This window comes from Crocodylus siamensis, chromosome 9 (assembly GCF_052110815.1).
Source record: "Crocodylus siamensis isolate JL-2025a chromosome 9, ASM5211081v1, whole genome shotgun sequence".
Lineage (NCBI taxonomy): Eukaryota > Metazoa > Chordata > Crocodylia > Crocodylidae > Crocodylus > Crocodylus siamensis.
The window spans coordinates 22,153,629-22,181,471 of record NC_143403.1 but is presented as its reverse complement, the minus strand read 5'-3'; the positions used below and the strand labels follow the sequence as shown (position 1 = coordinate 22,181,471).

Sequence of the window (27,843 nt, the reverse complement as noted above, 5' to 3'; positions counted from 1 at the left end):
TTTTCTGACTGATCATGATGGCCATTAAGGGCCAAAACCTGCCTTTACTTCTATACAACCTCAGGGGATCACAGACTGAATTCTCAGTTTCATCTGTCCAGCCTTATTGTTGAGAATGAAATTTATTCCTATCATGAATATCCAGTCATGATGCATACTGAGTCTTTATTACTGTTTGTGTCCCAATGTGAGAAACAGAACCGTACAAAGAGGCATATGTGGGATGCTAGTTAATTTTAGAGGACCTCAGAGTGTGGGAGTGGTAGAGATGTGATTTGCCCCCAGGCGCTCTGTGAATGCTTCTTGCTTTATAGTTCATAGGTGCTCAAATCAAAATAACATTAAAAAAATACGTAATCTCTGGCATGTAAATGTGAACTCCTACAACAGCACACAGAAGGAAAATGTTGTGCAGGATTTCTGACATAGGTCTGCTGGTCCATGTCTTCATAGAAATCCTGTTATTTTGGAGACTGATAGATGTGCTAGACTGTGAGGGAGGTTTTTGTAACTTAATTTCCATTGAGGTTGAGATTAACACCCGATTGCATGCACAATTTTCTTGTTTTGGGGATGCTGCCATTATTTACAATCTGTTCCAATGGAATTGTGCAACATCTGCTTGGAAACATACAAAAGTATTTAAAATTGATGTGCCTAAGTAAAAGCCACCATTCCTGAAAGTGTCCACGTGTTTGGCACCACGCAACGTCTAGGGGCAGATGTGATAGTGGCTCTAGGAATCTTAGAAGCCAAATTGGACAGGCAAATACAGAGGACTTTGACCAGGGAAGTGTCCATTTCAAAATGGTTAACTAACTTACAAACTTTTTTTGGGGGGCAGATTATCACTGAAACAGTTGGCAGAAGACGGGTGTTTTAGGAGGGCTCTGAATAAAATAGAGTGACCATGTACTCTTTGTAGTTATAGTATAGTGTTAACATTAATTAGCTCTTAAGTAAATCTTCATCAGTAGGTCTCAAACTGCTGTGTAAAGAAAGTCAGAATAGTTACTAGGAACACTGAGGCATAGAGGTGAAGTGATTTGCCTGAAGTCCCCCAGCAGCCCAGGTCTGAGGTGGGCATAGAGTGCAGGTCTCTGAGTCCCATCTGGTTTTTGGTTTTTTTTTTTTTTTGTTGCCCATTACAGAAATGGCAGTATATTCTTGGCAGGCAGGCAGCTTCATGGTGAGCTCTGGTTTTGGGAAGTTACCATCAATGTCCCTTCATTTGTTTCTTGTCCATAACATTGGACTAAGTTGTTAAGGGTAAGTCTGTCCTGCAGTCGTGGAAGCAACTGTTGTGTAATGTAGATATGCCAGAGCTAGCTTTAAGCAGTGTAGTAGGATGACAACACGGAGTTTGGCACAGACTAATTTATCTGCTGTGAAACTAAGTGGTGAGTTTGGACTGCTGTGTCCAGATTTCAAATGGGTCCTGAGCTAGTTATTTCAAAGCTGCTCAGGTAACGCTATACCACATTGTTCTCGCCTCTTGACTTCAGAATAAGTATACCAGTTGAGGACTGCATTGCATTGCTGTTTTGAAAATAATCTTTACTTGCTTGTTTCTGCTTCACAGCTGCTGTCAATGCACCCAAGCTCATAACAGTGACTTCATCCAGTATTTCTAAGTATGGTGGGCCACTTTTGGTTTTTTCCTTTTATAAGCTGCCTGCTGACTTAGTAACAGGATGTAGTAAAGTCCTTGGGGGAGAGTTTGCCAAGCTGGCTCCAAATTAACACAATAAACCACAAATTAAGAGCTTTACAGGTTCAAAGTTTTCTGACTTTTGATATCTATGAAACTGCACTAGATTGTCAGGTCCACTCAAGGCCTTTGCAGACATTCTCCATGATCATCATTACAGGCAGGCTCAGTGTTGTACTCCAAAGTGGCTGTGACATTTAAGTACCTCTTTTTCAGTGGGAGGGAAGAGAAGGGAAGCTTTTTATTAGTGATAGGACAAATAGCAGACTTAGGTTTATGTTCAAGTTGGACTGTTGCTAGGGAAAGGATTCAGTATCAGCAAAAGGTATTCTACAAACACCCCACATCTGAAACTGGTGCCTTTTCAATTAAAGGAAGAGATGTGCTATAGCCAAAAAAAAGAGATCCAGATATTGGAATATTCCCCAAATCAGGCAATGGAACTGCTCAAGTGGTTTGTCTAATAGAGTATCTAGTTGTCCATAAAACTTTAATATTCTTCAGTGCATAGGATATCCCTTTTGTGAAACAAAAATCTTTCTTTGGTCAAAAAGAAATGGAACCAACTTTACCTATCTTCATCTAAGGCCTCCCCTTTCAGATTAAAAAAACATGATGTAGCTGTATATTGGGGAGATATCATTGCAGTCAGTCTTGAGAAGTAAGAATTATTTTAGAACTATGAAATGACGCAATTTTGCTTCAAAAGGTAGAAGATGATGTATTTGTTTATTTTAAAGCAGGAATTTTAGTGAAGGGAAAAGACATCATATAATGAAAGCATGGCAGATTTGAGGTCTTACTACCTGTTTTTTTTAGGGTCTCATTTCTTTGACAAATGTGATACAGTGGGAAATAGACACCTTTAACCTTCTTGATAACTTTTATGTTCAATTGTATTTTTTAGACTAAAGATAAAAATGAAGAGAAGGGTGCAAAACCAAAGCATGGACCTGAAAATAGAGGAGTCGAGGTTGACAGCAGGGAGTCTTTGGACGGTACGTGTACATGCACATTTTAACAAAGATATTTGCTCTAGAACTTGGTTATTCTAATACTTAGAAGTTGGGAATGAATGATCCAAAAGTATCTATATACCTATAGGTACTTCTGAGTTAGCTAGCGGTGGCTGAGTAAAATGACCCATGTTGGTCGAAACACTATTGGATTTTTACTTCTAAAATCCCTGTCAATAATTCATTAATTATGGAATTATAATTATGCAATGATATATAATTGAGTCAAAGTAGACCATGTCTGTTTTGGCATGCTGATGATACAATAGCAAGAGCACACAGAAAACCCATAAAGGAAATTGGTGGAGATGAAATCCAAATATGAACAGACTTATGGGACTCTTGAACTGGGAGTCTTCCAAATGGCTGGCAGATGTCATGAATGATTGGGTTAGGGTTAGAGAAGGCTTTCGTCCTTAGGATCTGTCTGATGGAAGGTTTCCTTAAGGCATCTGTTGTGGACACCAATGGATTTACAGAAGTGGTGTACATAACTGTAAAGAAGATGCAGAGCCCTTACCACAAATCATCAAAATCTTCTTCCAGTTGAGACCAAAACCTTCCTACTGTCTTGGTTCAGAATTCTGACTCAAAATCCTCCCAGTATTTCTGGACTGAGTAGCAAACTAATTTGGAGAATAAATGAAAATAACACTGATTGTACAGGTCCTCTATGCAAGTAGAATCCCAAAGTCCTGAAGAAAATGGTTTTCACTTCCTTTATAGGTGCCTCTTGCAGCATCATACGTGTTGAAAAGCAGAGGTAATTAGCAGAATAACCACAATATGACCTACCTGTTGTGTCTTAATAAGCCCATGGGTAGAGGGTTACTGTTCTGAGACCCATCTTTTCTTGGAGTCCTGTTCCATTTGCAACATTACTGCTACTCTCTGAAGCATGAACACTCAGATGGGTGTTACCATGACCAAGAAAGTCCCTTTTCCTACTCCATTTGAACTACATTAGCCCATAGTCTTGAATATCCTTGTGTTGACTCTTACCAAATATTTTTATTCAGAAATACTGTGGCTTTTTGTGTTTTTTTTTTTTTTTTTAACTTTTAACAGGGCTGAATAACTATCTGTTAAGTAATTTATTAACGTGTATATCTGGGTTGGAAATATTGGACATTTTCTTTCTATGAGCTCAGACCCGCATAAGAGGATGTTTTTTAGCCCTTTCAGAAAAGCTGTATTTGGATGGCAGTTTTTTTGATGGAATCTAACACATCCTGGCTATGAATGTACTTTTCTATCATGTATGTCATGCTGTAATATTTTCCATGTATTTTCTTTCATTATTGATACCTTTTCTTACACAGACACCAAAAGGGAGAAAACGCTGGATGAAAATAATGGAGTATGTGAAAAGGTGAACTCTAGCACTGCAGTCTCCAAAATTGACTCCAGTCCACAAAGTAAAGACAGGATATCACATCCACTGACAGTAGAACCTGCCACTCCAACAAGTAGTTCAAATAGCTGTCCACTGAAAGAAGATGCTGGTATAGCAGGTTTTGTTCAAAATAATGGTCTTGGCTTCATAAACCAAGATCCTTCGGAGAGCCAGAATGTTCCTGTTAAAGCACGCTGTGTGGATAAAGCGCCCAGACAGGAAGATTGTCACAAAATGCTTGCACGTCAGAAATCAAAAGAAAAGGAAAGCAAACCTTCTACAATGTGCTCTACATCTCTCGGAGCAATGCCATCCACATCCAAGTCTGTATCTGGAATAGAATATAAAGTGATACGCACAAGGTAAGGGCCCAGTCAGTAACTTTTCTGGGCAGTTAGAAACATTTCAGCTGTTAAAAAAGACAAATTAAAAGAACCCTTTGATCTCAATGGGTGCCTTATTTATGGAGAAATTAATGCTCAAAGGCAGGAAGATTCCTGGCTGTGACCCTGTAGAAAGCCAGCCATACAAGACCAGGAACTAACTGAAGATCTAGAGTCACCTTAGGTCCCTTGCGTATTCCAACAAGGTTTAATGTTTAAAAAGTGCTAATAATGTAGTACATTAATGTAACAGAGGTGACTTGAGTCAGGGAGATAAGAATCTGATTTACTCATTTAACTGGACTTTGTGAATTCCTTTTTTCCAACAGAGGTATTTCTACCATCTGACATTGACTGAAGATATAATTGCATTAGTGTTTGACACAAATTCAGGGGTTGGACTGTTTTTGATCAGTTTAATTTACAACAGCTTTTTGCTTACCTTCTGAGCCCTCAGTATTTTTGTTTGTCTGTGTCGTAGGTAAGACTAGTTTAATTTTAAGCCTTGCCATATAAAAGATGTAATGGGATTGTTGCTTGCAACTGGGACTGCAGTTTGCAAGAGGGAGAAGTCGCAGTTCAATGCAATACAAGCATTTGGACACTGAAGAACCAAATTAATCAACTGAAAAGACATCATCTCTGTCTAGGTGTCTGTATTACAGGGATCCACATTTGAAGAAAACATTAGTGCAAGGGGCAGTGACTGGCACCTTTTTAAGAGAGGCTAATTTAGGAAAGGCCTGGAGACTATCATTCCATTTACCTGTAGGAGGAGCTTGGTGCAAGGCTGTAGCAGGGTGAAGTGGGGGAAGCTTGCATTGCCATTTCGTGCTCAGTGGCTGAGTAGAAGAAGATAGTAGAGTTGTCTTACTAGTGCACTCCACAAATGCTAAATGCGTGGAGTGGGGGAATGTGTGGAAACCCCATGAACACAAGAGCTGGGAAGTGGGGGGGAAAAAAGTGCATTCAGATCAGCTTCAATTACAGTTTCATTATAAATCAGACAGTGTTTTTTACAGCATGTTTTTATTTGTAATAGGAATGTGAGAAGATTGATGCTTAAAAGCGGTTTGTTTCTCTGGAGGCCACTAAAATCACAGACACACACTCATTAGATGGCACAAAAGGTGTATTTGCAAATAGGGTCAGAGCAGAGTCAAAAACTCAGATTACTCTGAACCCACCAAGGAATTTTGCAGGCTGTATTTATCTTTTTCCTCCTGGGCACGTGTGCAGAAACAGGAACTCTTACAGCTCACTTCCATTTCATACAAGCATACATGTGGTTACATCACTACATACATCGCATGTATATTATAATTAACTACTTAAGTATGCAGGGCGGAGAGGTAAATATGCATCAGCTAATTAAGCATGCTCAGAGAGTACTATAGGTCACCAAGAGTTTAAACCCCACCCTTTCAAGGACACAGTCAGTTGAATTCCAGCTTCTGTAATCTGCATGAGAAAGGCTAGGGAGAAGCTGGGGGAGAGTCTGCGATTTAGTATAAGAAAAGCTGTGGCAAGGCTGGGCAAGGAAAAAAGTCCTTGGCAGTGTTTCTTTCTTATCAGGTGCAAGATGCAAGCTGTGCATTTCTAACAATACTCCATTTCTAACAATATTCCATTTCTAACAAGATGATAAATCTTCCTGTCTTTGGGCATTAATTTCTCCATAAATAAGGCACTCATTAAGATTTTTCTTTTTTCTTTTTGGAGCATGAGGTCAGAATGAGTAGGCCAGATTCTGTTCTGTTAGAGGGAAGCAGCTATCAATGAACTCAAAAGACCGATGCAGAAATGTAAAAAGAACAGTGTTCTGCTGTTTGGAGAAATGCCCAAGGTTCCTTCTCGAGTTCAGGCTTGTTTAGTAAGAGAGGTATTTGCTCCAAGCTGCTTTCATAGCTCACTGCTACTGAACTTCAGATTCCTAATACTTTACAGAGGGATTATCCTGTAAATAACTCGGAGATGCCTGAAGTAAGAGTGAACAATGCAGGATTTGTTATGCAAAATGTAGAAAAATTTCTTTTCAGCATCTTTTATAAGAGGAGCAATATTTTAAACTGAGTTCTACTGAGAATTACAGTAATTTGGGGAAATTAGGTAGATGCATTCTTTTAAAAAAATTATGTAACATCTTGAGCCCAAGTTTGTAACCCACATGAATGCCTGCAAGTCCCAAAGAAATGAGGTACAGTATTCATGTAAGTCACAGCAGCAGGTTTTGGCCCTGAGTTTAATAGTTGTATAAGCAGCTGTGACACAAATATGGAATATAGCAAGTTTGTTATAATCCCCATGATCTTTGAGCAACTTCAGATTAATGCAAAACAGTTTCTCAGTGAGTCTAGAATGCTAAAGAAATTACCTGAGGAACAACACCTTGTATTTGAAAGCTCATTTGACTTTATCCCACTCATATAGTTGGTCCAATAAAAGATATCACCCTAAAAAATCCTTGCCTGAAAGAAAATAACTTTAACCGAAGGAAAGATCCTATAGAATTCAGTTGTACAACTTCATATTTTTGGTTCCAGGCTGTGATAGGAATAATGCACAATAACAATCCACAATTCCCAACTTGCAAGCCTCTTGTCAGCTAGCTTCAGATGGACTAGATTTTTGGAACTGTATATGCAAAGCCCAGGCAAATAGACATCTACCTGGTCACTTGTGTATGTAGTTACCAACTATACTATACACCAGCTGTATGCCATCTACCAACTCTGTGCACAACTGGGCAACAAGTACCTACCCCCCCCCACTCCAGGCTACCATCGTGATTCATCTTATTCTTTATTTAAACAACCTTATTGAAGAAAAAACTTTACAAAGCAAAACTGAGTCCTATGTTCTGACTTTACAATGATGCCTTATTCTGCACATCTGCGTGCATACGCAGCCTGGCTTTCCACTTGCAAATTAACTGCTTACATCCTGTCAGAGTGAATCTCGCTACTAGTGGCTTCCCCTGAAAAGTATGTGTGCGCCTTGCAAGTGACCTCAGTATAATTTATGTTGCACCCCTTAACACAGACATTGGTAATACTGGAACAGATGTGTTATATTTTGTGCCCAGCAGAGGGCAGATGTATACAAAAACTAGCATATTAGAAAAGTATTATTATTTTTTTGGTGGCGGAGAGTTTTCACTGTATTGTAAATTTCCTTTGGCAGGATGGAAGGAGCTGGCTTTCCGTATTATCACTTGTAGTTTCAGTATCTGATATTTTTAGTAGAGAAATTGTTCTAGACATTGGGGTTTAAAATGTAATATATATGGATTTTCTGCTAAGCTTAGTAAAGAAAGCTGTTTGTCTGTCTAAAGTGGAGAATGTTTGCTCTGTAGGGTTTCCATCAATGTTCAGATGACTGAAGCCCAACAAAAGATGGTGACAACCAAGGATGGAAGCCAAGGAGATCATAGACATAGAAATCCCAAAGTCAAACCTCTTTCCTCATCCTCAGAAGTGGAAAGAGTTACACTTATGTCAGACAAGTTTCAACATAAACAGTGCCCTAAAAACACCAGACCTGACCCAGTTCAGGAAGTAAAAGGAGTGAAGCCTGATAATAAACGGAGTGAACAGGCTCTCCGGTTAGGGAAGCCACAGATGCTATTGAACAAGCCTACAGCAGATAAAAAGACAGATGGAAAATCTGAGTTGAAATGCAAGTCTGTAACCTCTCAGAGCACAACTCCAAAGGATACTAAGCAAGATCCTGGAGCCACGTTAAAAAGCCATAATGAAACAACACAAGGCTCCACAAAGGATGCTAAGCCTGAGAGGGCAGAATTCGATTTAGAAAATGCATCTTTAAGAGGAAGTGAGAGTGATGCAAATCAATGTACAGGAAAAGCAACAGAAAACACTAAATCAACAGAAACCAGCAAAGCATTGGCCAAGCAGGATGAAGTGATTATTGGTAAGTAGCTCACAACAACACTTGGAGACTCTTGAACTGAGATTTCTGTGCTGCTTGAGCATTTTATGCATGATAACATCTGAGACTGTGCTCACTGGACGTGTTACAGTTTGAGAGTAGGTATTCAGCACCCAACGGTACATTTGGCTGCACAGACAACTGTATTTGCATTCAAGAGATTTGCTTTTTGTTTAATTTTCCTGTCGGCTGCACAGTAAGAATAAATGTCTTTTTGAATTTCTGATTCTACTTAATGGTCATTTTTGGAAAAATGGCCTTTTAAAAAAGAAATTAGGTTGAATGTATGTAGATGAAAAGAGTTACTTTATTCATATGAATAAAAGTCTATATAATATAAGATAAGAAGTGGGCAAGACAGCAGATGAATGGCAGCAACCACAGGTACGCGGTGTAGTGGGCACAGGCACGGTTGCATATTTTGTTCTTTGTTGCATTGTTAGCTGTAAGTCTCTTTCTGATGATACTTTGGTTCCTCTGTCATTTCTGTATCCAGGCACTTACACAGAGACCTGCAAATCAAAATTTGGGCCCCACTGTAGTGTCTGGGGGTTGTAAATGTCTGTGAGCAAGTGGAATTTTAGTGTAGCATTTGTATACTAACCATGTTCGGCATTATAGATAGTGCTCTGGGGTGTCCAGTCTGGCACTGGCTTTGCATGAGGAACTGGAGAGTCACTGGGAGTTCTGCTCCTAGAACAACTTCAGGATCTGTCTGTTTTAACTGAGTCATACTTAGTTGGATCCACTACTTTATTGGGACATCTCCCCAGGGAGGAAATTAGCTTGATGATGGGGAACAGCAATACTTACTGCTTAATCAGAACATTATATTAGCAAAAACCCTGGAGAGGCACCCTGCTGATGCCAAATGAACTAAAATTGTAGTTTGTCAGATAGGTGTGAAATATTAAGCCTGGCCTTTTCCTAGCCAAATGAATATTCAAGAAGATCGAGTATGGTAAATATGTGAATGTAATTGTTTTTGCAGTATTTGTATTTAGTACAGTACTTCACTTTTTTTTTTCTTATGTGGGTGCTTCTCTTACTGGATGAATAAGCTGTTGAGCTGATGGGATTGTCCCGATTAGGAGGTTTTTACTATATTAATTTAATTAGTTAATTTATTACATTGGGTAAAGAGGGAGTAGAAGCCAGGAAATGAGAAGCCTGTTCCCAAGGTTCTGCCTTAGTTCTTGTCAGCAAAGGAGGGATAGTAATACTTTTCTACCCCCACAGGACATTGAGGTCCTTGGAAAAAAGGTACAGAGGAAGTGCAAAATACTATAATTAAATCTAGTTCCTGAGCCAGTAAAGCACTTGAACAATCCTATTTTATTTGAGACACAGAGGATTTTTTTATGCTTAATGTTATAGCATGTACCTAGGTGCTTTCAGGATGACCTGGGACCTAAGAAAGAGAAAATGGTTGACTATTGAGAGGCTTGTTAAAGTTTCCTGACTTTATTTTTAATGTGGCTATAAGATCATCATAATTGGCTGGGTCCAAACTATTCAGCTGTTTGTCTTTCCCACTAGTATTGCACTTGCATGCTATTTGCCCACCGCTGTACAGAAAGATGAAGTTGCGGAGAACTGTCCTTTTCCCTAGAAAACAGACTCTCAATATTGTTGCAGCAAGACAGTTTTCAGAGGTAATAATGGCTTTTGGGGGTTGCACTTTCAGGGACGGCAATATTCAAGGTGGCAGGAGAACTCTAGGGGGGAGCTCTGGGGTGAAGTGAAAGAGGCACATGTCCACGACTACAGTGGCTCAGGCCTCCTTTGTATTTTGCTGTGCCTGGGTGCTGTGGTAAAGCTGAATCCTGGGAAGTGAAAACGTTCCTGGGAAACTATAAGATAATGTGCAGCTGTTTGTGGAAATGCAAAGGAATGAATGAACTCTCTCCCATTTAGATGACAGCCCTCCTCCTCCTGCACCTTTTGAGCATCGCATAGTGAATGTCAAACAAGCAGAGGTGACAGCAAGTTACTCGGTGTGTCAGCATGAAGTATTAGGCGGGTAAGTCTGTCCGCCTGGCCTGGTGGTAGGCTGTGAAGGGTTTAGCTAGCAACACCTCTGTGATAACTGAAACACAGAAACAGAAGTAACCTGCTCCTGTCAACTCTGCAGAATGCAACTTCACAACCACAAAAGTGGAAGGCAAGTTATTTCTGTGGAACGGTGGGAAAAGACCTAGAGATGACTGGCAGAGAGAGGCTGCCAGCAAGCTGGGGAAGGCATTGGTAGGGTGGGTAAGGGTCATGTAAGACACTGGCCTTTGTGCACCAGGGGAGATTAGAATAAAGCCTTTCCTCCAAGCTGGTCCCTTTTTGCGCCTTGATAGAATGGATTTAAGGACAGACGTCCCCTAGCAGAGCTGGGGGTTGGTGTTGGTGCTCAGTTAGTCGCTCAAATTGTAAAAGGAGAGACCAGCAGCTTCCCATCCATAGGCTGAGGACCAGCTGCAAAGAGTAGAGTGAAGCTAACAGCAGTCCTCCACATGATGGATATAGTGAAGGAAGGAATGCCATTCCAGGTATTCTCACCATAATTAAGTAAATAAAGCTGTGACCTGATTAGCACATAGCCCTTACATCTTATCCACATTTGCATATTTGGGAAACTGTGGGAGTGTGAGGTGGATTCTATAGTGGCTTGTGAACCATTAACAGATTTATTAACTAGGATCTGTCTACAAAGGCTTTATTGTTGATAAGGGGAAAAGGGGGGATGGGGGAGGTGTCCTGACTGTCAGATTCTGCAGAGCAGGGAGTTGGGAGAAAGTATCTATTTACTAATAAACCAGTCAGATTTGACTTGAAAGTTATTGAATGGCAGAATGTGAAGCAGTGCTCTTCTGTTTCCAGAGTCATTTTACACCGTTGAACCACATTATAAAGAGCATTAATGGTTAAGTCTTCAAGCTACCATTGTTTTTACCTTTCATTTGGGTCTCACTCACGAAGACTGCACCTGCAGGGCTGCCTTTGCACTCTGCTGCACTTACTTATCATGTGTGACTTCCCTGCTGAGCTAAATGCAAACATGACCAATGTGTGCAGACATAATGGTGATGTAGCTTAAAAATCATCCTCCAAGGTCTTAAAATGTATGGATGATATAGGAAAGAATTTACATCGTACAAGACATGGAATAGTGTTTCCTGGAGTTACTGGTGTTTGTCATTTAAAAAGTTATGAGATCAGACCAGAAATATCCTTGTTAATATTCATCATTAAGGTATCACTGAAGGACAGCCGGCGTGTACAGTTACAGAATGAAAAAAGACTATCAACAGGTCATCATGTCATTGGGAAATGTAGTAATACAAAGGGGGCCTAATTTTAATGTAACCATTGAACGGAACAACTGGCTGGAAAGATAAAACTAATCCTTCATAAGCTGAGAGAAAGAGGAGATTTGTGCTACTGACCACCTGATTCTTTTCAGTTTGTACCATGCTATTTTTAATCAATGATAAGAATAGTTGTTTGAAAGGCTGCTACAGCAAGTTGTACTAAGCCATTTTCCCATGTCTTGCTCTGCATCAACAGAGGGCGTTTTGGTCAAGTTCACAAGTGCACAGAGATATCAACTGGTCTCAATCTAGCGGCCAAAATAATAAAAGTGAAAGGAGAAAAGGAAAAGGTAATGATGTGTGTGTGTGTAACTGGGCAGTCACTGCACTTTTCGCTTATTACAAGAATCTGCACATCCTTTTTTAGAGTCTATTTAATTTGTAGTACCGCATGGCATTCTGCAAAACCAGTCTTAGGAAATATTTACTTAAATTCGACATACATGGTTTGTTCATGTTTGTAATCTCACATTTGGTGTTCATCAGCATGTGTGAGATCAGGTTCTTGTTTGCTTGAGGAGTCTGGGGAATGGCTGTTTTATATGAATGCTCTTACGTGAATGTGTGCAAGAGTATTCATTCTTAGCTGAGAGTATTTGCTACTTGTGGTTCACTGTTTGGTGTTTTCCTGTGCATAATGTTTCAGGAGGAGGTGAAAAATGAAATTAACATCATGAACCAGTTAAACCACGTGAATCTGATTCAGCTTTATGATGCTTTTCAATCCAAGAACAACTTCACCTTGATTGTGGAATAGTAAGTTCAAATGATATTAGGACCTAACAGCAGAACTTTGTGATTGCTTTCAAGCCATTGGTGGGTATGGGAAAATGCATCAAGGTATAGGAAAAATTATGAATGTTTCTGGACCCGAGTAAGGGCTCCTTTCATTTTCTAAAGAAAAATGTATATTTTTAGGACCCAACCCTTTAAGGTAAAGTGATTATATGATATGATTGTAACATAAAAGGTAAGAATATCATTTTGTATTACAGAGAGTATAGAAGGATTTATAGGCTGTCACAAAAAGGACTTCAGTATGCTTTTTTTTTTTATTAGTGAGGGTATGGCTCATAGACACCACACAACAGTATCTACTGGGATCCATAAGGATTCCTGGTGTTAAATTACAAGTCATAGTGGAGATAGAAGGAACAGAAACCAGACAAGAGAAAAGGTGTGTTTACAGCAGCTTTGAAAATGAGACAATAGAGAGTAGTAGTGAAATTGTGGAGGCTCAAATAGAAGACTAGAACTGGATGAGTAGAGAGAGTGGAAACAGAAGGGTTTGAGCATGGAGGGAAGAGAGAAACAGCAAGACTTTTTTTGCAAATATGTAAGTGCTTAAAAGCACAGATAGGCATCTCCTGGGATTTTCCTAGGTGTCTTGTCTATTGTCTGCAATCTAGGCACTTTGGATAATTCAACTAGCTGCATTTTTGCATGCTTGGATGCAATGCAAACCCTGACCAAGAGAGATTTTGGTGACAGGTACTCTAGAAAAACTGGAGCTAGACAGTTAATGTAATCTGGGGTAAATTCATGACATTTTCACACTCTCGGTATTGTGAATAATAGCTGAAGATGACTCTACATTTGGATTTTATTTTAAAGACAGTGCTTTTTATGGGTGCAATTATAGCCCATTTCAAGTAAATAAAATAAGTAAATAAATAAATAGACTGGCTGAAAATAAAGTCAGCAGTTTCTTGTTTTAAAGAAAATGGGATCTTCAAGGAAAAGTGGTGGCAGAAGAATTGCATTGCCATTTCAGAAGCAATTGGTTAAATGCTCTAAATAGGGATTACAAGGGAATACACCCAACTACACACATTAATGGATGAAAAGGAAAATAAAAAATGTGAAAGACATTTAGAATGAGGATATTTAAATCTGCCATTTATTTCATTCTGTTGTCTTTCTGAACTCATCCCAGTCACATCTTGAATTAATTTCCATTTAATATTATATATACAGTAACATAATCTTATAAAAATTGGCACAGGTTATAATCTTTTCTTTTCCTCCAGTCTAGTAAAATAAGTAATGCATAAGTGGATGAAATTTGCCAGTACTAGGTTTATAGTCTTGTTAATTTTTCTTTGAATATGAGCAGGAAGGTTGCAGTTCAGCAAGGTACTTAAACTGATGCCTGATTTTAAGCACATGAATAATCTCACTGAAATAAGTGGGACTACTGTTGTGCCCAGCATTGTGTGTTGTATCTTTCTGAATTAGGGACATTGTTTTGACCTCAAAATTAATCAAACCAACAATGAACTTGAATGGATTTTGCATTTTTTGTCATCATTTTAGTCTTGATGGAGGTGAATTATTCGACCGAATCACAGATGAAAACTACAGTCTGACTGAGTTGGATGCAATACTCTTTACCAAACAGATATGTGAAGGAGTTCATTACCTACACCAGCAGTATATACTCCATCTAGATCTAAAGGTCAGTAATTGCAGATTTTAACTTGTTCTGGTTTTGCTGACCTACAGTTTGTGCTGTGTAGAGTCCACATGGATGACAGCTGCAAATATCTGCGCAGGGTTCTTCCTTTTCTCATTATAATTTATTTTTAAACAAAATAGACTGACTTAATACAGCTGCTGCAAAGGATATTGGGAATTCATTTTTTAATTGCCCATTTAATGGCTCATCTTCAATATAATGAAATAAGCAACAGGTTCACCTGCTTTTGCAGGTTTTAGCTTAGAAACTTAATTGCTCTTTTTCTTGGCTTGCCACCTGACAGAACCAGTATGCCCTGCATAGCTTCATCCCATTTTTTTCTATAATTCTATGTTAAAAGACCTGCCATCTGTCTTGCCTTTTCCTGAGATGTTTGTGCATGTCTGTGGTTGCCTGCTTGAACCTGAGGCATTGTAAAATGTTAATATGTTCCAATGATGTTTCGTCAATAGATCTTTGAAACAGGGGCTCTCATTTTATTCATTTCGTTATATATTTGTATGGTGCTTAGCACAAAGCAAATTATGCTGGCTATCCTTCCAACAGCTGGTAGGGTTTTTTGTGTGGGTGGGTGGCAGGTGGGGTTTGCATGAAAAAAATCTTTTATTTCAAAACTAAAACTTTTTCTTGTGTCTGCCTTGACAAAGAAAGCAACAGCTTTGCAGGTTTCTTTTTGGCCTTCAGGCTTACACCCATGCTTTCTGACTACACCTTGGGTTATGACCACAGCCACCTGGCCGGCCCACTAAGCCATTCCTTTCCAAAGGGATCAGTCTTGTTCTTCTCTAAAAGGGGCATCCTTTCAAATGCATTACATAATCTCTCAGCTGTGCCAAAGCTGGGAATAGTAGTTCATGGCGGCAGGAAGGAATTCAAATTCCTTTAGGGCAACCATCCCTTTCCATGGTGATAGTGGAGGGAGTGGTAAAGTCCCTCTGGAAAAAAATCTCTGAATATTTTACACTTCTTTTTCCACGAAATTTGCCTGATCAAAAATAAAAGATGCCTTTGCGGTGATGGAAGAGGACATTTACACATGTGAGCTGTTGGAAATGTGATACTGTTCCCCCTCCAGTTCCTAAGTAGATCTGCAAAGTAGTTTTCTCTGCACAGGCTGCCTAGGCAACGCTGTGCCCCAGATAGGCATAGCCAGTCTGGGAGAGGACCACAGCTCTGCACTGATGTTTATGCTGGAGTGGGGGTAGTAGTATTGGCTCAGTCAGCATTAACAACATCCACAACTGCCTGTCATCTCTTTATTGTGCTGTCCCTGTGAGTGTACTATGTAGAACAATAATCCTAGACTCTAACATTTCCAGCAGCTCCTTCTCACAGGATCTGTGTGAAGAGGACATGCAGCTCCACTCATATGTAATCTTCCTGGTACTGATGTCTTATTTCTGACCGCCTGAGAGAGGAATTTCAAACAATTGGTGCAGTCAAAGGCTGGCTCCAAAATGAAAAAGAGCGTAATGCAAAAAGGCCAGAAGAACTCTGCAAAACACTTGAGATTGCCAATGCAGAAACCCATCAGTTGCTAGAACAGACTCTCATTTCCTGATGTCAAATGGTCTTGCTTTTTTGGGATGTGATTATATTCCTTGAGGGGGGACCACATCCTGAGTGTCTGCACAGTTATTTTCTTAAACCTCAGGCCATATTTTGCCTTTGATTATTTTTTCATGAAATGCCCCTTTATATCTATATAACAAAACTTTGCCTGTCGTGCAGGGATAGGTGAGAGCCCTAGGCAGTGAATAGCAAATTACACCTTGGTTCTAAACTGCTGGAGGGTGAGATTGACTTGTGTGATGGATAAATGTGTTCTTGTGAATCAGCAAAGAACCTGAATAGAATTGCTTTCAAAATCTTTCCCCTTAATTTGTTCTTTATCTTTGCACTTCAGGTCATGTTTCTGGCAACTCTTATTGTAATAATGTGTTTCATAATTCCACTGTCATTTATTTAACTAAAATAATACTGTTCTCTGTTTGTAGCCTGAAAACATATTATGTGTAAATCGCACTGGAAACCAGATTAAAATTATTGACTTCGGTTTAGCTAGGAGGTAAGGCAGTTCAGTTATGAACTAATCAAAAACCAGTGACTATTTATTTTTTGTTACAAGATTTGGTTGTACACTGTGATGTTAAAATGATTTTGAAATGTGACTGAGTGATGCAATATGCTCCTTCAGGCATGAAGGAATATGAAGCATTGTGCAATAACGATCAAGTTATCCTTTCAAATGACACTTGGGGGCCCAAAATTACATTAGTATTTTAGTTAACTCAAATAATACCCTGTGAAAAGCACTTACTCCAAAGAGTCTTTGTGAAATAGGAATTGCGTGGCTCAGCTTTCCTTTAAAGGCTCTGCCTGCCACCTTACATAAAGCCTGCTCATTATGGTTATGGCTAACGGGTGAGAATATAAAGTGAATTAGTCACAAGTCTGCAGTTTAATATGGCTGTAAATGTGGCAATATTTGTTTTGGTCTGTATAAGTAAATGCAGCACATCACAGAGCAGGGGGTAATAATAACCTTTCTAAGGCACTGAGGTGACTGCACCAGGAATAATGCTTTTACTTCTAGATGCTACATTACCAAAAAGATATTGCCTAATTGATGGAGACAGTGTGGTACAACAGGAAAAACAGGGGGCTAGATGGGACTGACTTAAAGACAGGCAAAATGATTCATATGTACAATTTGGCTAAATGAGAACAAAGGGCAGGCATTATCCTCCTATAAATGTTTAGAGCCTAGACAATGACATACATGTACGCTGATGTAAAAAATAGTAGTAGGCAGATGATTAATAACTGCTACACTGGGTAATTCCACCCAGTCCATTATAGAAATATCCCTGAAGGAATTGGGGTAAACCTCCACTGATGGGTAATTCATACCAGCATAGGTGTCCTGTGGTTTATTTTTGGGTAATCATTTGCAAAATCTTGTTCCCCCACCACCTAGTGGTGAGCCACTATAATAGCACCAGCTCAAGATAGCTACTCTGGATCACGGTATAGTACAGGGGTTGTCAACCAGGGGTACGTGACCCCTGGGGGTACTTTGAAAGGTCTCAGGGGGTACATGGGGTTGGGCAGGGATGGAGCACTGCCTCACAGGAACAGGGCTGGGGTGGGGCGAGAGCAGATCCGCACAGATGCTACACTGGTGCCGCTTTGCCGCTTGCCACACCCCTGCTCCACATCTGGCTGCTCACCACTCCCCCCCTCCCTCCCACCATGTCCGACTGCTCCCCTCCTTCCCCCTCAGGGGTACACTTAGTAAAAAGGGGGCTGCCAGAGGTACACGTATTCAAAAAGACTGAAAACCCCAGGTATAGTATATATAAGAGTACAAAATTGTTCCATTACACTGATAGAATGGACAGAATACTAGAGCATGTACAGAGGGAACGCTTTTGTAATGGCACAGCTTAGACTAGAAAAGCCTAAAAAAACGTTTTCCATACTGAACTCCATCAAGTGAGAGAGATACTAATGCCCATTTTGTGTTGTGATTTAACACATAATTCAATACTGGAAGGCTGGGGAACATCATAGAAGGTGCTACATGCAAGATGAATACATTGGTCATTTACACGTGCCATGTGGATATGGATAGGTGAAGGCAACCTAGTGGCTTGCCTGTCCCAAGTCTTTTCTCCTAAGTATTGTAGAATGAAGGTCATAAGACCTAACTGGTTTGAAAACATGCTCCTTTTTTGAAGTAGTTTCTAACCTGTTTCAGCTACCAAAAGAAGAATAAAAATGTAAAAATGGAAAGAACTAGCTGTGAAGTCTGTTCCTCTTGTGTAAAAGAGGTGAGAGGAGAGAGATTTGAGTGATAGGTAGTAACAAGGGGTAGTGTGAGGTCTGAGTCTGGGCAAGTCCTGCCTGCCAGAGTAAGAAGCAACACCTTTTCTGGCTTGTGTAGTCACTGAACATTCATTTCTAATCTTCCTGGGGTTTTCCTTATGCAAACCCCAGTATTTCAGCTCAAGATCTTTTTGCCTTTAAAAGTATTTTATGAAAATAAAAATAAATACACTTGAGCAAAATTAGTGTTTCAGGGAAAGGGGTGGCCAGGACAAATAGGTTTGTTAAAGCATAGTTGGAAGCAGGAGTCCTCATGGAACCGAACATTTGGTGGTGGGGGGAGCAATGGCAGCAGTTGCTGCTCTGCTGCTGCCAAACTTACAGCCGTGTGGGGAGCCCAGAAGGCCAGATAGCACTCTGCATATGCATGCAGAGTAGTCCAATCTGAACACACAGGGCTGGATGGGGGCAATGTGGGCCCCAGTCCTGCAGCTCAGGGCCCCATGAGGTGGTGCAGAGCTATGGGAGGTGGTGTGGGGCTGAGGGAGGCAGTGCAGGGCTTTGGGAGGTGGTGTGGGGTCTGATCCTGGCTCACAGGGTCTGATCCATCTAGTTGGTGCCAGCGAAAGGTTGAGTACCACTGAATTGCTACATTAACCTGCCACATCATTGGTCAGCAACCCTGATAGCAACCCTTCCTCAGGGCTCCATCTTGGCATTTTTTCTGTGCTCAGAAGTTATTTGTATCACTAAAGCTGTGGGTCTAGAATATATCTAATGGTGGTGTTGCTGCAAGAAGACAGTTTTTTTTGGAAATGTGTAGTGTAATTACGGTCTGCTGTTGGTGCTGATGTCCCTTTTTGTGTCTGTGAAGGTACAAACCCCGTGAGAAGCTGAAAGTCAATTTTGGCACTCCAGAATTCTTGGCTCCTGAAGTAGTGAACTATGACTTTGTTTCATTCCCAACAGACATGTGGAGTGTAGGCATCATCACATACATACTGTGAGTAAGCCTCTGGGGTTATGGTCATGCCATTATATATTGTATAAGAAAGGCCCGTGGAAGGTATTTGCCATGCTGGAATTCAGCAGACTATGCAAGCCCATTGAGGGAGTGAATTTTCCATGCTATACTCACTTCATTACACAAGAGAGGAAGCCAGTGCAAGGGACTATCACTTGCCATGGGGCTTTAAGAACCTGAAAGAATGAATCTGCATTCTAAATATCCCCTTTTCTCTAGCCGCCTTCCTGCCTATTTAGTCAATGAAAACCAATCCGATCAGATTTGGTTTACTCAGACAAAGTGATTGGTTGCACCAAACATAATCAAACTTTGGTTTCAATCAGTTATTGAGCTCTGGGATTTATCATTTGTTTTAAATCTGGACCCTGGGGAGCCAGATCCATCAATGCTGTTTGGACCCAACATGCACCTGCTTGTGGGGAGGGGAGAATTATTGCTGCCTTGAGTGGAATTACTCAATGAGCCTGTTTAAATTCACTTTGTGGGGTTAAAATTCTTCCATGGGTTTAAACTTTGCTCATCTACACAAGCTGTCTAACTCTAGAGGCACTGACATGAATCTCTTTTCCTTAGCTGTTTTCCATGGACAGGGTAACTTATTTTAAGTTTATGAGGAAGTCAAAAAAATGGAATTTGGTGATAAACTATTGAATAATCTGGGCTCAGAAACAAACTGAAGAAAATCTTGTATTGGACAGGACTGCTTTGAATTCAAACTCAGTCTGGACATAGACCTTGAAACAGTGCAGCTCACAAGCATATGTATAGTTTTGGGTTGATGAATTCCAGCTTTCCTAGTTCTAGCTTTCCTGGGTACTAGCATTACTAGTTGGCAAAGCAGTTAAGTACCTGCTTATATCCTCCAGGAATTCAGTTTCTTGCAAGGTCATTAATCTTGATCTCTGAGTTGCCTGAGTGGGTTGCTGGAGAGCGATGAGAAGCATTACTTAGCTTTATTGCTCCAGTGTGTTCACAGCCCTGTTAGTCCAAGCAACTAGGAACTGAGCCATGAACCAACCACAGCAGGTGTTGCACTGCTCCTCAGCACAGTTTCTAGCTGAAATAGTCATTTCTGTGTTTCTGCTAATGTAATTCCAAGGGAGAGAAGCATAGTGAGGACACAAAGGAGAAATACACATTCCACATTTACTTCCTGCCCATTTTTCTCTCTCTCTGTTTTTATTTTTTTAGACTTAGTGGCTTATCTCCATTCCTAGGAGAAACTGATGCAGAGACAATGAATTACATAGTGAACTGCAGCTGGGATTTTGATGCAGAAGCTTTTGAACAAGTATCAGAAGAGGCAAAAGACTTCATTTCCAAGCTCCTTGTGAAGGAGAAGAGGTACCTCCTCAGTTTGCTGTAATAGCTTTACCGATTATAATAGGTTCTTCCTGGCTAAATGTATCCATCATGGCCAGAAATTAGTCACGTGACACTTCTTTTGCCATGTTCATGTCTACCAGGCAATGTAGTGGTGACCCAGACTTTTTCTGAAAGGAGAATACAATTTATCTTGCTCTAGGTAAAACCTGTCATAGCTACTGCATTGGTTGTAACAGGGGTAGAATTGAGGGTAGTAGTGATCACTGGTGTTTATTGGAGCCTTTCTCAGATGACCAAGAGCTAGTTCTTCTGTCAATTTGGCTTCTCTACAATGCACAAAAATTGGAAAAATAGATGTTCTTGTATTTTAAGAAATTAGGAATCAAGTTGTATGAGTTATGCAGTTCTAAAAACTGTATTACTCTCCAGAGAAGTGCCCTAGATGGACTTGAAGAAGCATTTGGGACCTTTTTTCTGTGCTTGGATTATTTCTCTCAACCTCCACTGAAACTAAAGGGAAGTATATGTATTATATTGCAGCACAGAATTTGATTCAGTGCATCCAGTCCTAATGGTGAATGAAGGCTTGGAGACCTATAAAACCATGACTCATGAATGGGATGGATAAAGTGACAGAGCCTGATGGAAATGGCCTACTGCATGCCTGCAAGGCAGTTGATAAAATTGCTCTTTATATTGCAAGTGAGAATCATCTTGCTGATTGTTGGATCTCTAAAGCAGTCAACCCCAACACAAGTGGTGTGCAGCTATTTACATTTGAAACAGAAACTACAAGTATCTTCTAGAATAGGGGTGTCAAAGATGTAGCTTGGTAGCTACATCTTACCAACAGAGCCATATCGTTCAGTCTATGGGACTCCAAGGCCCAGGAATTCAGGGGCAGGGTGAGTGTTGTGAGGCCTGTCTCTGACTTCCAGTGTTTGAAACCCCACTGAGGACACATTCTTGTTGAAGGAGTGAGCGATAGCTGCATTCATCCCTGTGGGTCCCTGCTACTGCTAGCCCCACTGTCAGAGGAGGGTTCAGATTTGGGCTGTGAGGGGTCCCATGGTCTGATTCCAGGCTGGGGAACCAAGGGAGTTTAACATGCCTGCTTTAAATTGTCCTCCTTATCTGCTGAAGCCAACAACACAAAATGTGATTGAATCGGACCTTTCTAGCTGGTTAAGGGAGGAATCCTTATCCCATACCTTTGATCTAGGTTTCCATATGGATGCTGTCTTTCCTGTTAATTGACTAGGCATCTGTGTGTCTGTCTGAATATACAGCAGGGAACAATCTTGTATTGCCAGGGAGATGGGTTAGATACCAGTGTTAGCTACTATCTCTATGTATCCCTGTGTTCTTTGATTCTCTTGGCAAAGTCCCCCACATACTCCATGTGTCCTGCCATTCTTATTCCAAATATCGCACACATGCTGATGAAACTGCAGCTGCTCCAAATAATATAGCAACCAACCTAAACAGTGCTCAGGAATAAGGGGAAAGGGGAAGGGTTCATGTCAGTGTAAAAGGCTCCCATAGGACTCCGAGCACCATGTAGAGGGTAGGACTGCAGGGCTGCTGTCTGTGCAGGACCTCTGCACCAAGGTGAATGGTATTTTTGTGTGTGTTTGTCACATCGGTGTCAGTGAAAAGTTGCCGAGCCTTTCTGCTGCAACTGGACCAAGGAACACTGTGCAAAGGACAGCAGGGGTAACAGTGTGTTTTACATTGAGGCTATTTGCAATCTGTGTTTTCCACAGCTGCAGGATCAGTGCAACACAATGTCTGAAACATGAGTGGTTAAATGACCTGCCTGGCAAAGCCAAGAAATCCAAGCTCCGCCTCAAGTCCCAGTTGTTGTTACAGAGTTACCTGGCACAGAGAAAATGGAAGGTAAAGAGACAGGTCCTGGTAACTGCACTTGACCAAAAAAAATATGATTGCACAGGGCAGGTGGGGCCTTATTCTTTATTCACTGTCAGATTGTTTTCTTTTAAAAATGGGGATTTTCTTGGACATGCAACCTTGGGAATTCTGTTTGCAGTTGTAGATTGGACTGTTCACTCCCCTTTTAAACCACAGTTTTCATGTTTGATATGTTGGTCCAAATTTTTTGTTCTTATTTTTGATTGGTGTCCCAGAAATAGGTGTAGAATTCCAGGGTTCAGAAACTTTGGACACCTATGCAAAACCAGGGTTGGAGCTGATTCAGTTCTATTATCCTGTCTTCATTGTATAGCAAATGTTAGAATGAAAAAAACCTCTTCAGAGAGGGTTAACACACCAATCATGGCATTTTTAATTTGTGGGAAATTGAAGGAGACCTAATGAGATCTATTTCATTTTTGACTTGCTACCGAGAACAGCAAGATCTTGCTAATGATAGGGACCTGAAGACAAAACCTTATTTGCTTTTTTAGACTCTCAAATGTATTGTCCCTTGGGTTGAGACCTTTGCACTTGCATTTATAAAAAGCATCATCCTCCCAAGGTATATTGTTACACATTTGTTAACTGAGATGCAAGCAGCCTTTTGTTCACAGTATAACCTCTCTGTTCTGCAGCCACAAGCGTCTCTAGTACAAAGCATTTCATGACTCCCAATGGCAATGATTCAAGTGTCATCTTCTAACATCCTTAAAACGATGCTAATTACAAGCAGCTGCTTTTCCTTTGATCATGCTGACACCTTGAATGTCCAAATTGCTGCAATTAGTGTCTCTATGTGTATGTAGGTAACAGAGTGGCTATTGTCCAGATAGGGTGCTGAGGGACCTTTTTGTTTGATTCATTATGACTTTTTTTCAGGGGATTTATTTACCTAATATCCCTGTGAGGGAGGAAGGTCAGTGTTATGGTCAAGGTAACCCTTTTCATAGGCGCTGCATAAGAATGGGAGTGTACTTTGAGTTAACTCACTTTTCAAGGGCGGCTGAACACTAACAGTACAAGAGGGGAGTTTTACTGCGGATTATCATTCTCTCGGTTTTCACTGAGGATATATCCTGAGATTTTCATAAACTAGTGGTCTACTTTGCTGCCTCTTAGTTGATACAATTACATTTCCCATTTTTAATTTATCTTTCTAGTATTTACAGAAACGTTAGGTACAGAGGTCTGTCTGGAAGCTAGGAAAACTGAGTTCAGTTTCACCCTCAAAGTTGCCATTAGCTCAGTTACGCTCATACCTTGCTTTTTTTCTATTTTGCTTACAGAAACATTTCTACGTTGTGGCTGCTGCTAATAGGCTGAAGAGGTTTCAGAGCATGTCTGTCAACCTTGCGTAAGCTGCTGTGGAGGATCCAGAATCCTCAGAGCTGCAGAGGAGGCTGAGACGAAAGGACTCTGTTTCCTATGGTTTTCCCCACCTCCCTTTCTGTACAATATTTTGATTTCTGGCCTCTTCACATGTTATGCATCACAAGAGTGCTTAGGTTCTAGAACTGCCTTGGAGCCCTACTTAGAAATGGTTTTACTAATATTGATGCATTAAAGGCTTTCATAATTATTTTCTATTTTACAAGCTTACCAGCTACTAGCAGTGATCCAGAAATATGGTTCACACGACATTAACTTCTGTTTAAGATCAACAGTTGAATGGGACTGACTTTTTTTTTTTTTTTTTTTGAAGGCTTTGGGCTTTTTTATACATGTTCAGGGGGAGGGGGTGGGGGCACTTTAATTAGAGCGGTTCTTGAAGCCACTCTAATGAAAGCGCCTGGAGCGTCTCATGTATCAGTGTCCCTGTGCTTCAAAATGGCAGTGGCGGTGCTTTATCTAAAGGTCATTGAACAAGCTTTAGTTAAAGCGCCCCTGCTGCCATTTTGAAGAGTGGGGACGCTGGTACATGAGATACAGAGGCTGGCTGGACCGCAGTAATTACTAAGCTCCAGCAGACTCAACTAATCAAGCCTGCTTCAATGCGCTGTAACTACAGTGCATCACAGCAGCCTCCCGCCTCATGTACAGGCATCCGTTCTGCATGAGACTCCTGAGGGTATGTTATGACGGCAAATACTAATGTCTTGGTTTCCCACTCCAAGCTGAGGGATACCTTAACGTTTCCTAAGCTAGTGATACGCTGTATTCTGAGTTTCAAAGTACTGCCACAGCGCAGGCAGGACAATAGTTTTCCATAGACCATTGTTATCTATACCAGCACAGCCAAGGACAAAGATTGAGGCTGGAAAATGCAGGGTGTTTTAGCTTTCTTCCAAAGGTATTTGATTTTTCTGTTGTTCTTTGCACCAAAGCACTGTCATGATGCATGACTACCAGTCAGAGTAGAATGAAGTGGTTTTTTTTCTGCCCTATCCTTTAAAACATACATTACTGCTTTCAGATGTATTTAACATATGGTTATACTGGTGCAATTTAGGAATGGTGTGTCCACTGTTACTGTAGTTTTGTTGGTGGGTCGAATTAATGGAATAGCTCGGTACTGAGGTGTGAATATAGGTTGAGCTGCCACAAATGAAACCCACAACCCGGTGACAAATCTGGTTGGTGCAAAAAGGTACATATATTTGTTGTGATGAAGTTTACTTGAAAAGCTGATGCTTTGGAACATGTGAAATGTATTTCATTACTGTGCAGCTGCTCTTGGAAAGGATTAGTGCACTGCTAGAATATGACTCTGTTTCAGTCATGAAGGAGCTGTTGCCCTTTTCCAGCTTGGTTCTTCTACATTAAACCTTTTTCTTCACAATACCAACTTACTTTGTTTTTTAAACAAAGATTCTTTTCTCCTGCTTTTGAAACTGGAGCAGTACTGTGGCAAGGGGCAGGGGGTGAGCAGGGCAACCACCCTGGGTGCTGAAGTGAAGGGGCACCAACAGGCATTCCCAAGCTGGGGCAGGGGGTAGACCGGAGCTGAGTGGCTTGTTTGGGGGCACAGGGGCAGCGGGACAGCAACTACCACTGCTGAGTGCACTTCCAGACACGTTTGGGGGGGGTGGGGGTGGCGGCGCAGCGCGGCGCATGCTCTCTGGATCTGTGCGCGGGGTGTGTGCTACTGGAGGCTTGCCTTGGGCGCCAAACTTCCTTGCTATGGTACTGATCTGGACTCACTTTAATAGTCTCTGTATTAATAGCGTTACCTTATTGTTTAGCTGACATGGCTTACAGAGGGGCCTAATATTTCTAGATTCTGCACGGTCTGTGTAAGAAAATTAGAAACTATTGCTACTAATATCGATGACCTAATTAAGCTCCCATTGACTCTTTATATCAGTCTAATTATCTTTTTCAGCTCTAGGACTTTTCCTTTCATTTTGCAAGTGAATTTCAGCATCAAGAGTAACTAAAATTACATGAGAGTATTTTGGCAAGGTATCACCTTCTGTGAAGGCCTAAGTTTGTTCACATTTTTCCTCCACAAAGACGCTGCATGTTAAACATGGTTCCCTTTGTCAGTATATTTTCTAAATTAACCTTAATAAATAGCATTAAAGATGTGCCTGGTCTTTTTCTCAAACTTGAAACACCCAAATAAGTGCAACCGAAGGGCAGTGTTGGTTAGATTTTTGACAACAGAATTCTGTTGGACTTCCTGCGTTTCTTTCCCTCATAGGCTCTGTGCACATATTGAGAGATTTTTTTTTAAAGGTTAAGTATTTCATTTTACATCTATTTTTTCTGAGTCAAAGCTTCTAAATCAGCATTTTCTCTGCTCTTCAAGCATTTGTTCTAACTTTCCTTCCTGAATCAAGCATGTTAAAATTTCAGTAGGAATAGCATGTTAACCTGAACCCAAGTGCTAGTTTAGGATGAGGGAGGCTTCTATTTGCATGCTTGATTATTAAGAGGAAAAGAAGAGACATGAACATAAGTAGCTGTTTTTAATGTCTAATCTGCTCACTACTATGGCAGCCACAGCCACTTTCTTCCTAGTTTGTAGAGAGATAGTGGGTGAATGCCCTGTGACACCTGCTTTGGCTCATTCATGACTACTTTAGCCACTGCAGAGAGCAGGGTGGGGCTGTTTCTGGACATGAGGATCAGGAATTTAATTTTTAACATGAAAAAGCCCCTTAAAACTATGTAATCGGCATGTGCTGCTGTAGTGGTATTGATTTCACCCGTTCACCCTGTCCGTCTGGTCCCAAATTAGCTTTTCTATGGTGTTCTTTCAATTGATTTCTGGAGAACCAGCTTAGTTTTTTTATAGACCCCTTGTATTTTATACTTCTTGTGCCTTAAAGGATTTTTATATTGAGGCTCCTAACAGAGGCCTTTAATCAACTGATATATGGAGAGGGATTAACATTGAGTCTCTTCTATGCACTGGCTCCTTCACTCAGCATAAAGAGGCCCTAAATCTTGCAGTTGCAGCTTCAGATGAATTCCCCTGCTGCTGGCAGGCATTGTGGAAAACTTACCTCTGAGAAATGCTTCACAAACCTCAGTAAAAAGGGTGTTTGGGGGCATTTATGATTATGCAGCCTGTATGGCTTTAGTTAGGTTTTCAGGGCTGTCCAAATGGGGGAATGGGGTTGTGTGGTAGGTCTGACATCGCAGGCATAGAAAGATATGAAGGTATCTACAAATTCTGTGCTTTAGTTACGCCTCATACCTATGCAAACCTGAGACAGGTCTGTCGCTTCATTCTTGTATGAGTACATTTGACAGTAACAGCTTAGTTGTACATTTCTACTGGGCTGCGGCCTAAAGCCATTATCCCCTGGTTCACAGAACTGTTCCAGCTGGGTTGAAGTGTCCTTGTAGTGTGTTGAGTACAATCAGATCTCAGCCACCTAGCGGCAAGGGAGTGCTTCTCGCAGAATTCCAGACTCTTTTCAGGACAGGTAAGAAAAGGAAATTCTGTATGACCCCTGCCATTAAATGTTGTCTTGGGGCAGTTACCCTGGTTCCAGACCCGCCAGGTAGATCACTCTTGGAACCTCCGCCTGGAAGCTCCCCAGTGACCGCTTGTGGCAGATGCTGCATTTCCTGATGATGGGCAGATGTATCAAGAGGAACCTGTGGTGAGAAGGCTGTGTTATACTTTCCATTTAGGCAGTTAACCCCATTACTAACACAGCATTGTTTTGGGAGGCACACATGCAAAAAGATAATCTTGCATCTTACAATGGAGGCTAGCTAGTTCGAAAAAATCAATTGGACTTTAGCATGACAAAAGACAGGTAATTTCTACATTTAGCTCAAATTGTCCTTTCTTTGGATGTACCCAAATTGATTTGCCTTAACAGAAGGATGGAAGCAAAAATGTTGATACAACTGCTTTAAGGCAAAAGCACTCTGGTGTATATCCAGAGGCTGCGGCGGCCTGGAATAAGGGAAAAAGAGCCCTGCCTTGAAATTTCAGTAGGTGAACTTCCCTTTTATATCCCTGC

At 40.8% G+C, this 27,843-nt stretch overlaps 1 protein-coding gene across 1 annotated transcript in view; it reads left to right on the top strand.

The window, feature by feature from the left end:
- MYLK3 (myosin light chain kinase 3) overlaps positions 1–27,775 on the top strand; it is a 55,703-nt gene extending 27,928 nt beyond the window's left edge. The window contains exons 2-13 of the mRNA XM_090062918.1: positions 2,619–2,709; positions 4,050–4,485; positions 7,862–8,439; positions 10,375–10,480; positions 12,016–12,109; positions 12,466–12,575; positions 14,136–14,277; positions 16,296–16,366; positions 19,004–19,132; positions 20,348–20,500; positions 22,249–22,381; positions 23,704–27,775. Coding sequence (XP_089919044.1) covers positions 2,619–2,709; positions 4,050–4,485; positions 7,862–8,439; positions 10,375–10,480; positions 12,016–12,109; positions 12,466–12,575; positions 14,136–14,277; positions 16,296–16,366; positions 19,004–19,132; positions 20,348–20,500; positions 22,249–22,381; positions 23,704–23,775 — 2,115 coding nt within the window. The 3' untranslated portion in view covers positions 23,776–27,775. The remainder of the gene's footprint in view (positions 1–2,618; positions 2,710–4,049; positions 4,486–7,861; positions 8,440–10,374; positions 10,481–12,015; positions 12,110–12,465; positions 12,576–14,135; positions 14,278–16,295; positions 16,367–19,003; positions 19,133–20,347; positions 20,501–22,248; positions 22,382–23,703) is intronic.
- Positions 27,776–27,843: the final 68 nt, after the last annotated feature.